Here is a 14366-nt window from a genome sequence, read left to right on the forward strand (position 1 = left end):
GTTAAATAGTAACAATGCTATAGCTCATGCTAACCACAGTGACTGTGGGTGTAGGCTAATGCTAAGGGGACTTATAGTTGTATATCTGTCATGTTGTCAGGGAGACTGAGGTGGTTGCGAATTGATGAGATTGTCTCTTTCAGAAATGAGGATTTTTTTTGTGAACGAGAAACAAAGCTATAGCTAACGCCAATGCTAACAGTCAGCTCAATGAAAAGCATTCCAGCTCTGTGTTTATCCTGAACTGTTCACAACACCAGAGAGCCAAAAACTCACCGTTTCTCTTGTTCTATGGTTTTGTGGCAGTGCCCCGAGCCGGTCCCAGGAACATGCGCGTGTACGACGCCACCACCAGCACGCTGACCATCGGGTGGGACCACGCCGAGGGGCCGGTGAGGCAGTACAGGATCTCCTACGCCCCCATGACCGGAGACCCCATCACTGAATTTGTAAGTACATCTACTTCAGACAACGTTTACGCAACAACCGTGGTCGGAACGATTGAACACAACTTCCGAGGTGTGGCTGTTCTTTCAATTCTCAGTGTGACATTATTTTTTTTGTGTATCTGAAGATGAGAGCTGGAGTTATTTTCATAATGACAGGATTTTCTGGCGATTACAGATGTGTTATGTCTGGTATGAACTGTCTTTTTGGCGTGACTTTCTCCTGATTACACCGTGAAGTCAGATCTCAGAATCCCCTTGCCTCATTTGGATTTTTAATCATCCATTAGTGAGACCAATTACAGTCTCTGTTGTGCAAATGGTGTAATTAAGGGTGTAATAATATTATTAAGGGTGGGCGGAGGGGTTCCAGCTGTGCTTCTTTTTGGAGCACCTGTTTCCGAATGAGTCCGCAGAGGAAAGGACGACTCCACAGTTTGACCCACGGGGGAACTCAGAGTCCTTCTCTTCGTTATTACTTCTCAACATCTGTGACCCATTGAGAAGGCGGTTTCAAATTGTACAATTGTACAATCCTGTGAAATGGTTTGGTAATATTTGCGGTGATATTTGCTCATTTATTAGAGATGCGACACAAATGAATTCCTTGTGTCACACCAAGAACTCATTCTTATACTTTTGAAGAGACAAAGACTGCAATTTTTCAAAAACACTCCTTTGTGGAAAATGCAACTTTTTTTCAAAAATGCTCCAGCTCTGTCTCTGTGGAAATGTGGAAAAAGCAACTTTGTGAAAACACTCCGTTTCCATGGAAACTGCAACTTTTCTGAAACACTGCTACTGCGCACCATGTCCGATGTTGATGTTAGTTAAAACCCAATGATACTGATTATCAACCAGATAGCCTAAGTTATCGAGCTTCAGCACGCACGTCCTGGATGTTGCCGGTTGTAAACCCACTTCCTGTAGACTTGGAGTTCAGCTTGTGACTCTGCACTGCTTGGACCCTCAGACCGTGGTGCCAGGAAACAGGAACAACGCCAGGCTGCAGAATCTCCTCCCAGACACGCCGTACAACATCACCGTGGAGGCCGTGTACGCCGAGGGGCCCGGAGGCTCGCTCAACGGGAACGGGCGTACAGGTGAGGGGCTACCAGTGAGCCAGGCACATTAAAAGTCTGGAACTAAACAAACCATGAAAGAAAGTCTTGGCTAAAAAAAAATGTATTTCATATTTCAATGTTTACTACGAAATAACATAAGGACCAGAAACTATCAAATCCTACAAAATCCAGAAAACACAAAAAAAATTAAAAAATACAACTAAAATCCATAAAATAGTACAAAATTAAATAAAACACTGCAAAAAAAATACAAACCAAAACCACTATGAAATCCTGAAATCACTTCAAAAGCCAGAAAAAAGACATTTGAGACTTACAAAATCTATATTTGAGGAAATGTCATGGTTATGGGACATCTGTTTGCAGCAAGGAAACAATAATGACACAAATCTCTGTAAATATTACAAATGTTATTCTGTATATATTTTGAGAAATGCTGTTTCCCGCCTGACAACAATGATGATGAAGATTCACCCTAAAACCTTCAAATCTTCCAGCACTGAGTCTTATTTCAGTTGTGCAGTGATGCTAATCTGTTGTAGATTGATGAATTAAACTGCCTCGTCTCGTCTCCCTCACAGTCGGCATGTTGAGTCCCAGAAGCCTTCGGGTCTCTGACGAGTGGTACACCCGCTTCAGGGTGGCCTGGGACCCCGTCTCTGCCCCCGTCCAGGGCTACCGGCTCAGCTACTCCCCTAAAGGTGAGCTTTCTTCAACATTTCATCGAGGCTTCGGGATGCTGCTTTCTGCCGTGGCCTCAACAGGTCCTGTAATTTGACACCAGTTGTACAGTAAAATACCGAAGTTTAAATTGAGTTGGGACTTCCAGCAACAAGCCACAACAGCAAGAAGCCGTGGAACACGCCTGTCAGTGATTGAGTGATTAATACACGTTTGTTGGAGAAAACAATGTTTGAGACGTGCAGCGGCAGAGAACTTGATCTTGGTCCAGTAAACGTTTGGCCGCGTGTTTCTCCAGGCACAAACCAGCCGGTGGATTTCTTTGTGGGCGACGTGTCGTCCTACACTCTGCACAACCTGCTGCCCGGAACCACCTACGACGTCAAAGTGCTGGCGCAGTACCCCAATGGCATCAGTGCCCCCCTGCTGGGGCAGGGAACAACACGTATGTACTGGAAACACTGCGTCAACCTGAGGTTCCACAAAAGCTTTACTGCCAGATGAGTCGCTACGTGACCAAACACATTTTACCACAATGATATATGAGAGTTTTAGCTACTCATTGAGATGTTTGTGAAGCAGTCAGTCGTTTGAACTGCTTTTTCTTTTTTTAGCTTCATAACCAACATTCTGCATGCAGCTGGTAGACCAGAAACAGTAAACAACCCAAAACATAGGCATACCTTGACAAAAATATTAGTTTCTTGATATTTCTCCATCTGTTTCTCTTTAAATTCACAAGTATCAAGTACCTGGGCTTGTTTATCTCTGTTTATAAATCCCCTCATTCCTTTTCTTTGAATCAAAACTGAAGCAGAAAATATCCACAGCTATATTTCTACATGAATGAAAATGTGTCTTTGAAGTGTGTGTGTGTCCGAGGAGTCTGCGTTGTCCTTCACGTGAACAGCTAGCGGCGCCTCTGAACACAATGCAGGGACGTTATCTCGAGCCGGCGTAGTTTTTCTAGTGTTTTAGGTGAGGAAGAATTCGAAATAGCGACGAGTACTTCTCAAGGGTTATATTGCATGGAAATCTTTACACATCAGACGGACCGTCTAAAAAGCTCTGCAGGATCTTGACCGCGTCCCCAATGAGAAACTGTGTGTCTGCCTGCTGCCAGTTTACCTGAACGTGAGCAGCATCGAGACCTACAACGTCGGCCACGACCAGTTCTGCATCAAGTGGAGTCCTCACCGCGCCGCCACGTCGTACCGCATCAAGCTGAACCCCGTGGACCGTAAGTCTGCTCCGTCACTTCACGGCACACATTAAAGAGAGATTACAAACAAAGGGAAGTAACAGGGGGAAAAAAACAAAAAAACTGATTGTAACAGAAACTGGCAGAAGGATTATATCCAAATGTATTTCTTCCAGAAAAGTCATTGATGTCAGTTGGACGTCAGGAGGGTTTGTGACTCACGTAACAATGTGAGGAATGTCCTTTCCAAAGTCCCCAAACCACCAGCCAATCAGCTCTCACTTCTTTCTGAAAACACTTTGTGAGCAGAAATCCAAATATCTCCAGTTGAAAGCCAAACCAATAAGAGTAGAAAAAAATAAAAGACAAACACAAACCTCTTGTGTTCACAGAAAGAGAAAAACTGAACCCGATTCAACATAAACGGGAACGAAAGAAAATGGCACTCGAACAAAAGAATCACCAAATGAACAATTTCCCATCACTAATCCAGAAAACTGAACATGTAAACTAGAGATCCAGAGGGTTTGAGTTTCAGCATGGAAGATGGACACAGGAAACAAATACTTAAAAACAAACGGCACCAAAACCTTTGAGAAATGTCCGCCATCCCCATTTTTCCAAGTACTTTAGGTAAACAGAAGTAAGTGAAATAGTGTGTTTGCTCCATTTGAAGTGGCAGTTTACATCTTTTCTTGCTTGTTTAAGTATTAAATACCTTTTAATAGCTGAAATGGTCTGGAGCAGATTAGAGGACAGATATGCGAGTCTTGACGCTCCTGGTACTAGCTCCCACACACACGTCAGCTCCACTTCCTGTCCGATCAGTCCGAGCGTTCGGACTCCAGCTGCTGCAGATGTGAGATGAGATCATGGTTTAGAAAACTCTGTCGACTCACATTCTGTCTAGACTTTTTTTTTTTGGATGATTACTACTATCAGAGGCGCGATGCAGATTTTCGGTTGAGACTGAAGGACCACCGACCTTTAATTGCAGAGATTACGTCCTTTCCAGTGACTTCAGCCTCCTTGAATCTCCATCTGCTTCACATTCATATGCGAGCGAGGAGGAAAAAAAAAACCAGACGGGGATTATCGACATTCAGATATATACGTCTAAATACATGGTAGTCATTATTGATTTGAGCTGCCAGAACTAATCGGGGTAGATGTTGGGTTAACCACAACCAGAGCAGCTCTCCGCTGGACGCCCCGAGTCAACAAAGTTTCCAGTGGAAACATAAACGGCGGTCAGCGGCGGCAGCGAGGTGAGTAAGTGGGGGGAAAAAAACCTAAACAGAGACATGCTACGTGCTACATGCTACATGCTAAAGAGTCTCAGGGCTGTTGGAGGCGTAATGTTGACGCAGAGGCTGACAAGGTTCGAGTATAAATTAGGATTAATAGTTGCTCAAAGTTAGTACTCACACTCGTCCTTTATAAAAGTGGCGCCGGTGCATCCTTATTAAGAATAGTGAGGTTCTCCAATAAACAGGAGTTTGGTGAAATAGTGTTGGTGGAGCGCAACTATTTCGGATAATGCCAAGAGTTGCTGAGTCAGCAGCTTTGAAGCAGACTTTCACGTGCGGCAACAGTGAGGAGTAAACATGTCCTCCGACCCGCGCCACCGTGCTTGTAATTTGACACCAACTTCAGCCTCCTTCTGGCTGCAGCTAAACCTGAAGCTGATGTCCACTAAATCCAAGTGTTCATGACAGTCTGAAGTTTTCTCTGTGAGCATCCTGATTGACGTGATAGAACATAACCAAATAACACAGTGACTCCCATTAAAATAGGAAAAATGTTTTTTTCTTTTATGTTGTTTTCCAGTTTTGTTTTTGGTGTGATGGTTGTGGTTTTGTCAAAAATCCTGCAGGTGTTCATTTTTTTTTCTCTCTTTTTTTTTTTTTTTTTTTTTAAACACAATACAGACGCGCTGAAGTTAAGTCTGCACAATGAAACATCTTTGTCATAAACACAGCTGCAGAATGCCAGTGTCATGAGCCAGCTTTTAAAAGCCAGTAATGTGCACATACACGAGGAAGCAATTTCTGATCCATTAATAACAATAGTTAATGCTATCATACCCCAGGAGATGCGTATAATGAGATTTCAGCACGTGTCTCGGCCTTTCATGATTCAGAGCGCCGAAAATGACATAAAACTCACTGAGCCTTTTACGAGGCAGCAACTTTGCAGCTTTTTCGGAGAAAACCATCAACGTGAGTCACCGTTTGTCTTCCAGAAGAAACAAAGTGTTTGGATTATACAATCCGATGTCTTCAAATCGGACTCTAAAGATCAACCCAGACTGCTGAGAACTAGTGCGATCCGGTTAGTGATTCTTTTCTTTTCTCGTCAGCCTCCAGCCTCGGGCAGCATGAAGTCACCATTCCCGCCGGCCTGCCTCAGTACTGCTTCGACGGACTCTCGCCCGACGCCCCGTACACCGCCAACGTCTTCGTCCAGACCCCGAATCTGGAGGGACCGGGGGTCAGCATCAATGAGAGGACCTGTAAGTGCAAAGTCTACAAACGGGCGCAAACGTTTTGCCACCATCGTGGTCGGAACCACTGCAAACATTTGGATGGTTACTGCGTGGACCACGGCCGTAGTAAACTGTTCTTCTCAGAGAACGGTCACGCTGTTGTGCTTAGAGTCACAGAAAAGGCAACTTTTTGAGAACGCTCTGACTCCGTCTCCATGGAAACAGTGGAAAGTGCAACTTGTCTGAAAGCTGCGTATGCACATGACGGTCCAGCTAAACAGTTCTGCACATGCTCACTTGCTGGACATTAAGAACAGCGTCTTCTTCCAGAGTGTCACGAATCCCAGTCCAGATTCTGCTGGACTTGGTACTTTTATTTTGACAGTCACCGTAATAACAAATCCAACTTGGTCGTCTGTCCACTAGAATGTCCGTGTTCTCCCACTGATAATGATTATAGTGGGGTTTTTTTTTGTGTGACTGGTCTTTATTAGAAATAACAAACAACAGCGCTAACTCATGGCCTGGTATGCGAACTACATCGTTTCCAGCGTAGCTCAGGCCCTTCGAGTCAGAGATTCCTTTCATTCATTTACTGGGTGTCTGTTTTGCATTACTGAGTCTTGTTGAGTTTGTGTCTCTTACTAGTTTGGCCCTTGCCGGCGCAGCTGCCACATGTGACCACGAGTTAAATGGACTAACTCGTGAATTGGCTCAACAACGCCGGCGACGCCACCGACACCAGAGCTGTTTTTGTTGTTTTTGTGGTCAAAGTTGGACGGAATCCAACTTAAACCTGTTTGGGATTTCGTCTCCCTGAAATAATGCACAGAGATAAATCTGCTCGCCACAAACTGAAAGCAGACATGGAAACACGTGTTGGAATCTGTCGCCTCGCGATGATGATAAAAAAAACCAAAAAAACCCAAAACAAAGCGTGGGAGATGGCGGTAATGAGATTGAGTGTGAATCGTGGCATCTGAGACATGAACTTAAATCACCTCGCAGCGTGACGACACCGTTCCACGATGCGTTGGGTTCATCACAAATGTGTAGACCAGAGTTCGTCTGTCTTTCTCTCAGTGGTGAAGCCGACTCCAGTTCCAACGCTGCCACCGACTCCTGCACCTCCACCCACCATCCCTCCTGCATGGCCGGGTGAGTCTCTAACAGCAGTCAGCCACATATTAAAAATCCAGACCTCCTCTATAGAGGAAAGATGACACTGTTATATACCCCAGGTACACTCAGTGTTCACGTTCAGCCCATCCTGTTGTACTGTTCTCCAGCTGAGTGACTCCAGCACAAACAATCTCACCAAGATTACAGTTCCCATCTAAAATACTATAATTCACTCCTCCACACCCCGAAGGGATTGAACCAGCCGTCACACTCACCGTCCTCTCAGCCGAGGGTGATACAGAGCTCGACCCGCAAACTGAATTCCACCACACTGAACCGCTGGGTGCCTTTTTAAATGCATTTTTTACTGAATCCTCGTCATCGTGGGATCTGTCAACCTTAATATCTACCGAGCTCCTGACCAACCCATCTGCTCATCTAGTTAGCTGTCTACCATCTTACCTACTGAACTATCTACCTACCAGCTAACCATCTATCTACCTATCTACCTACCACCTACCTAACCAGCTAACTCTTCTTTACAGTGAATTAAAAAAAACGCAACAATATGAAGTTCTTGACTTTCACACTAAATAACATGAACACCAATAACATATCAAGCAGTCAGCTTTTCAGTGCGTGATGGATTGAACATGTGCCTTATATCACTTCACCCACACATACATTCGTTTTGTGTTGGGAGCACAATAGTTGCAGAATAAACACAACCCGGTTCAACTCTTCAGGTTTACTTCGGACCATTAAAATCAGTTCCTGAACCTTTTTGGTTGAGGTTTGAATGGAAACCTCAGAGGAGACGTCCTGCAGTGGCTTGATCTCCATCAGGTGTGTCCGCGAGGGACACGTCCGTTTACAAACCCAACAACATGTGTTGAAAAAATGAAGACAGACAGGCTTGTTTGTGTTCATGTGTTCATAAATGGGAGCAGCAGGAGGACAGGATCACACCACAGGATGGGAAGAGTGTGTGAAGCTGAGTGTATCTTAACAAGAGCCCGTTAACAAGCGCTGCAGCCTTCTGGTGCCCAAATGTTTCCTGCTTTTTGTTTCGCCGGTGTTTCTCTTTATTAATCAGTCGAGCCCATAATTATGTATACGAAGGGCAGCGCTGCATCGTCTGCTGCCAGATGACTGTAACGATGCCGTGTGACGGCGTCGTTTCCTCCGCTGGCACGTGCTGCTGTTGTTGGACTGACACAAAGCTGTACGTTGGCTCTTTTTTTTTTGTCTTCCCATTTCTTAAATCTCGCCTCCAGTTTGCAGAGGAGCCAAAGCAGACGTGGTGTTCCTCATCGACGGCTCGTGGAGCATCGGCGAGGAGAGTTTCAACAAGGTGGTGAACTTTGTCTCCGACATGATCGCCGCCTTCGACGTCATCGGACCCTCGGGAATGCAGGTTTGTACCGCCAATCTGTTTTTAGATTCCATAGCACAAGGCTCGTGGACCAAAACTGGCCCACAAGAGGCTTTAATCAAGTCAAACCACCAAAATAAATTGTTAAAATAGATTCATTTTTTTAAAACTAATTTCTTAAGAGTAGCGACACGACACTGAGTCCCCAGCTAAGATATCGCTGATGCTGCCATGACAGCGAGCAAACTAGCATTAGCCTCAAAGCCGCGCTGTCAGGGTGACTTGGCAAAATTGTGCGGTTTTGTGAAACTATAGACATTTTCATCACGTATACTCTGCGCCACAACAAAGAATAAGTATAAAGTTTAGATTTCAAGTTTGTTATGGCTCTATTTTACCGGTCCAGTCCTCCCAAGATGAAATTGGACTGATGAAACTCCTGAACTGAAAGCAGTTTGACACTCCAGACTAAAAGGAACACTAGAGGCATTGGATCACTTTTGAACGGTACTGAAGTTTTGTTGCCTCACAGGAAAAACTACAATTCATCTTAGTTTTCAGGAACCGATCCAAACATGTGTTTTCCTGAAAAAAAATGAATCCATTAGGTTCCTATTATTGGTTCGTCTTACATCCCTGAGGGGCAAGTTGGACAATGAGATTTTGTCCTAATCCAAAAAAGCTGGTGAGCAGACGCTGCTTCATTTGCCTCCATCAGACGGCGTTTAATTATTCTCTTTGTGGTATTTGGATGCAGCGGTGCCGGCATCTGAGCGCATGAGTGAGTGGATGTTCTGGGGAAGTCGATTTTATTGGAGGGTTGTTAAATGTGGACATTAGCAGGGTGTCTGTCTCGAGCACGTTTATGGAAGAAGGTGACGCTTGAGCCAAATAGATTTGCCGGAGGGCCACATTCAGTCCTCTCGCCAAGATCTTCCCTCGTGGTGTTGAGACTGGACGGTTGGTTGAACTGAGCGATCTGCCCCTCAGGTGTCGTTCGTCCAGTACAGCGACGAGGCAAAGACGGAGTTCCGACTCAACGCCTACCAGGACAAAGGCGTCGCCATGTCTGCGTGTCACCAGATCCGCTACAGAGGAGGAAACACCAAAACAGGTGCGGCAGCGGCGAGCGAGGCCTCGGAGCGCCGAGCGAGGCCTCGGAGCGCCGAGCGGCCCCTGACCAGTTTGTGTGTGTCGTGCAGGAGTGGCTCTGAAGCACACGTACGAGAAGGCCTTCTCCGTGGAGAACGGCATGAGGAGGAACGTCCCCAAGGTGGTGGTGGTCCTCACCGACGGGCGCTCTCAGGACGAGGTCAAGAAGAGCGCCGCCAAGCTGCAGCACGCAGGTAACAAACAGGAAGTCCATCAGCGGCCCCACGCAGCGAATTCTTTATATCCTCACCGGGGGAAGGGAATGGGTCACATGTTCATCCGCTCATAATGAGCTTACTTTTCATTTGACCATTCAAGTCAATGAATGAGTCAACAATTTAGGAAGGAAGAAAGTCAGCAAGTAAATAATTTTGTAGGTAAACCAGTAAATGGATAAGTCAATACTTTAGAGAATCAAGCTATACGTAGGTGAGTTAGTAAGTCAGTCGGTTAGGAAATGAATAAGGGAGCAAGTTAGTCAGAAAGTTAATAACGTTTGTAAGTAAATAAGTCACTAAGTTAGTCAGTAAACATGCTACTTAGTAAATACATTAGGAAATGAATAAAGAAAGGTTATTTGTCGTGACACGTTAAACCTACTTTATGATATCTTTCTTTTAAATTCTATTTTGTTTTATTCTGAACAATAGAAATTAAAGAAATAGGACCATAAAGAGAGCAAATATGAAAAAGGAAGAAAAAAGAAACACGTCCACAACCAAGCAAAAAAAGGTCTTTTGGATTCTCCATGTTTATTTCAATTTTATTTGATTCCTTTAGAGCTGAATACCTAGAAAACCCCAACAATTCCACCGATCAAAAACACGGTCAATTAAACGTTTTGATGCTTGGAAAAGGTGAAATTTGTCATTGTGAAGTTTTCGTTTATCTCCGTTATTAATCCTCATCTTAATTTCCATCACCACTTTATTTATTCAGTGTTGGTTTGATGTTCCAATAAATCACGCTGAGGTGAGAGATAATGTAAAAAGTTGAGGACGTGCCGTGGTGCCTTCAGGCTACAGCGTTTTCTCCATCGGCGTGGCCGACGTGGACTTCGTGGAGCTGCAGGAGATCGGCAGCAAACCCAGCGAGAGGCACGTGTTCGTGGTGGACGACTTCGACGCTTTCAACACCATCAAAGAAAACCTGGTCACCTTCATCTGTGAGACGGCCAGCTCATGTGAGTGTGTTGTTGTTTTGTTGTGTTCGGGACACGTTGAAGCGAGGAATGTGAATTTGTTTTGCATGTCGATAAAGAAGGAGGTTGGATTTGATTAAGAGGATCACCTGATTTTTAAGGAAATGTTGAGACTGAAAAATTGTTTGTTGACCTCATTTAGCCTCACATTTCATGCATTTGTGTCTCGTGTGTAGTGTCTGAAGATCTTTTGATTAATTTGTTGTGTTGATTAAATGTAATGAGCTTCATAGTAGAATGTGTAATTCAGTGGTATAAATATAGGTTGAAACATTAAGACGTTCATCTGATTGTATATGAATTGATTTGAATTTAATTACATTTAAAAACATAATTTGCTTTGAATCCAATTGATTTTTGTTAAAAAGCAGAAGAAAATGTAATTAGATTAAATTAAAGTGAGACTAAAAGCAATTTAATGCTTGCAAATTTGCTTTTAATAATGACAATAGTAATAATAATAACAATAATGCTTGTTATTGGTAAATAAATTAAACTTTTGGTTAAAAAATGTGTGTTATTGTTAAAAAATAGTCCAAACATTATTGACATCCATAATAAATATATTTATTATCCTCTTGAAAATTATATTTGCTTAATGTTCAATCTGATTAGTGGCTATCATTTTTTATCAATAGTTTAACTTTTTTTTTTAATCTTAAAATGTAAATTATCTTCACATAGAGGGGATTATAGGTAATTGGTACTGATGAAGTTAAAAACAAGAAAATAAGTCACAGTCTGTGTCTTTTCTTGTCCACAGCTTGTCCTTTGATTTACCTGAATGGCTTCACCTCACCTGGTGAGTACACACACACACACACACACACACACACACACACATACACACACACACACACACACACACACACACACACACACACACACACACACACACACACACACACACACACACACACACACACACACACAGTTAAAGACAGACCTTTGGATGTGATGTTCCAGGCTTCAGGATGCTGGAGGCGTTCAACCTGACAGAGAGGATGTACAGTTACGTGAAGGGCGTCTCCATGGAGCCCGGCTCCTTCAACAGCTACACGTCGTACAGACTGCACAAGAACGCCTTCCTGACACAGCCCACTACGTAAGGATCCAGGAAACACGTCTCAAACTGCTTGTGGTTCAATCTCGAGTCAAATATCAACAGGCTATTATGTAATTTGGATTAATTGGTTAAAAAAGGCTGTATGGATGTCTACGAATTGTCAAAATTTACTATAAAACAACCATGTTTTCCACATTAGAGCCTAAAAATCTCCTTGTGAGTCGTTAACTCACCTCTGTCTCCCTTGGTTAATTGCTTCAAAGTGCTAAAAATTGCAATTACCTTAAATCAATTGAACCCTGTCCCCACTTGTGATAAAAAAAAGTATAATTTTGTCAAGAATGAATTTTGCATGAGGCGATAGAGCTCCACTCGTCTGAGAGTGAGGAGGATAACATCATCAGCATATTGAGTAACTCGCAGGACATCCACACACGTCAGATTTGTTCTTTGATCGCAGTGTTAGATTCTTTTGTAGAAGCTTGAACTCTGTTATTGGTGAGCCCCAAACAAAAAGACGTGTTTGATAATCACACCGACTCTGGTGGTCCGGTTAAAAGAAACTGAACAAAGAGAAGCTGCTGTGGCTTTGACACTTTCTTCCATTTAAAAGGTCTTAGCTGGTCAAACTCCCACCATAATAACCCAACGTGCATGGTGTTGCGACGGATTCCATGTGGGAGCATGTGTCCGGCACGTGTTCGGTCCACATGTTTGTTCCAGACCAGGAAATCGCGCAAGTGTGAAAAGTTGTGTCATCCTCGGTCCGCTGTCACTCGGCACGTTACCACGACGAAACTCTTCATGTTTCCCGTCTCGTGTGTCTGAACAGAGAGATCCACCCCAACGGCCTCCCCCACGCATACACCATCATCCTGATGTTCCGCCTCCTGCCTGACACGCCTGCCGAGGCCTTTGACATCTGGCAGGTCTCCAGCAGCGATCACAAACCGGAGACCGGTGTCACCATTGACCGTAAGTTTCCCTGCTGCGTGGAGCAACGGTCGACCCTTCCTGAAAACGTCTGGGTTGTCGTGTTCCCGATAAGTGAGCAGACGGGTAAAGGAGCCCTCAACATGCTGTCATCAGCTGGCTCAAGCTGTTTTGACCCATCAGAAACATTTGCTTGATTTGATTTAAATCTCTGTTATTGAAAATTAATACTTTACACCACAGGAGTATGTATGACTTATCTATAAAGGGCTCTCCATGTGTTGCACAGCAAAGCCTCAGTCATCAACTCTGGGTTCCATCATAAGTCTATTTTAATAAAGCTTTTTGCTGTAAACTACGGTCAGATGTCCAAAAAAAAAAACTTTTGAAAATTCCCCCTGACAGCATGGCTGTGAGGCTAATGCTAGTTTGCTAGCTTTCATGGCAGCGTCACTGATATCTCAGCTCGAGTCTCAGTGTAAAAAAAAAATCAATGTTTTCTTTGAATTTATTTCATTTTGCTTGTTGGTTTGGCCGAATTAGAGCTTCTTGTGGGCAGTTTTGGCCGTCGGTCCTGATGTTTGACACTTATTTTAGACGATAGCCGTGGCTAATGCTAACTCAGCTCGAGCTCTACGTCATGTGAGACAAAGGTATCATGCCGTCCATACGTTAAAGAATTTTACCAGCGTGATTTTGTTTTACTAAAGTAATGACTTACTTTATTTGTGCGTCACTTAACAGTGCTGACATGTGATATATGTTTTGTTCTCTGATCAGCCTCCAGCAAAACAGTGTCGTTCTACAACAAAGATGAGCGCGGCGAGACGCAGAGGGTCACGTTCGACAACAGCCAAGTGAAGAAGATGTTCCACGGCAGCTTCCACAAGGTAAACGGCGAGCGACATCTCAGACATGCTTCCTGCCAGCCATCAGCGCTGGATGAATGCCTGGAAGAATGAAAAAAAAACGTCATGAATCCTGCATAAAGGGATGCGACACGAAACGCTAATTTCTTCCACCGGTCTGGCTTGTTTCACGTTTAAGTTGCAATGTGTCTTTAATGGGCGAATTATGTAACATCTTCTGCAGCGAGGCGCAAACCGAGGCACGACACATCAATGGAATCGCTGCGCTTTGTTCTCGCCGGACGTCTCGAGGTCACGCAGGTACCACTGCGGATGCCTGAGATTCCAAATGTGTTGCACATTACGGGCGCCGCACCTCACACGCCACCGCAGACCCGCTTGCAGATGGTCGTCTGCGGGTTTTTTAAAGGGCCGCGCCGCAGCGCCAGGCCGCCAGGTCTCTTCGTCGCGATCGATCGGTTCAAGTGGTGGGCTGAAGGCGGCGACGGCCGGCATGTACCCAGGTTTGGTTTGGATTATTGAGGAGGATAGTTTGGCAGAGCTGCAAGTCGTGGTGTTTTAATTTCACCTCGGTAGGAAAAAAGTGTTCATTGTTTGAAAGTTTCTCATCTCAATCTATTTTTAACTTTTAGACATGCCACATAAGTTGTCAGTAGTAAAGTAAATAAGTTAGTAGATAGAACAAATATCAAGTGAGTCAATAAGCTAAATGAGTAAATAAGTAAGTCAGTGGGTTCGTCGATCAAT

General features: G+C 44.1%; 1 protein-coding gene across 1 annotated transcript in view; it reads left to right on the forward strand.

The window, feature by feature from the left end:
- Positions 1-14366, forward strand: part of col12a1b (collagen, type XII, alpha 1b) — a 132048-nt gene that overhangs the window by 90730 nt on the left and 26952 nt on the right. Inside the window, 15 exon segments of the mRNA XM_080513816.1 lie at positions 307-449; positions 1420-1549; positions 2113-2232; positions 2511-2657; positions 3336-3452; positions 5776-5928; positions 6985-7059; positions 8301-8440; positions 9389-9512; positions 9601-9744; positions 10569-10733; positions 11515-11553; positions 11718-11856; positions 12650-12792; positions 13531-13640. Coding sequence (XP_080369942.1) covers positions 307-449; positions 1420-1549; positions 2113-2232; positions 2511-2657; positions 3336-3452; positions 5776-5928; positions 6985-7059; positions 8301-8440; positions 9389-9512; positions 9601-9744; positions 10569-10733; positions 11515-11553; positions 11718-11856; positions 12650-12792; positions 13531-13640 — 1889 coding nt within the window.

Source organism: Blennius ocellaris (assembly GCF_963422515.1).
Source record: "Blennius ocellaris genome assembly, chromosome: 18".
Classification (NCBI taxonomy): domain Eukaryota; kingdom Metazoa; phylum Chordata; class Actinopteri; order Blenniiformes; family Blenniidae; genus Blennius; species Blennius ocellaris.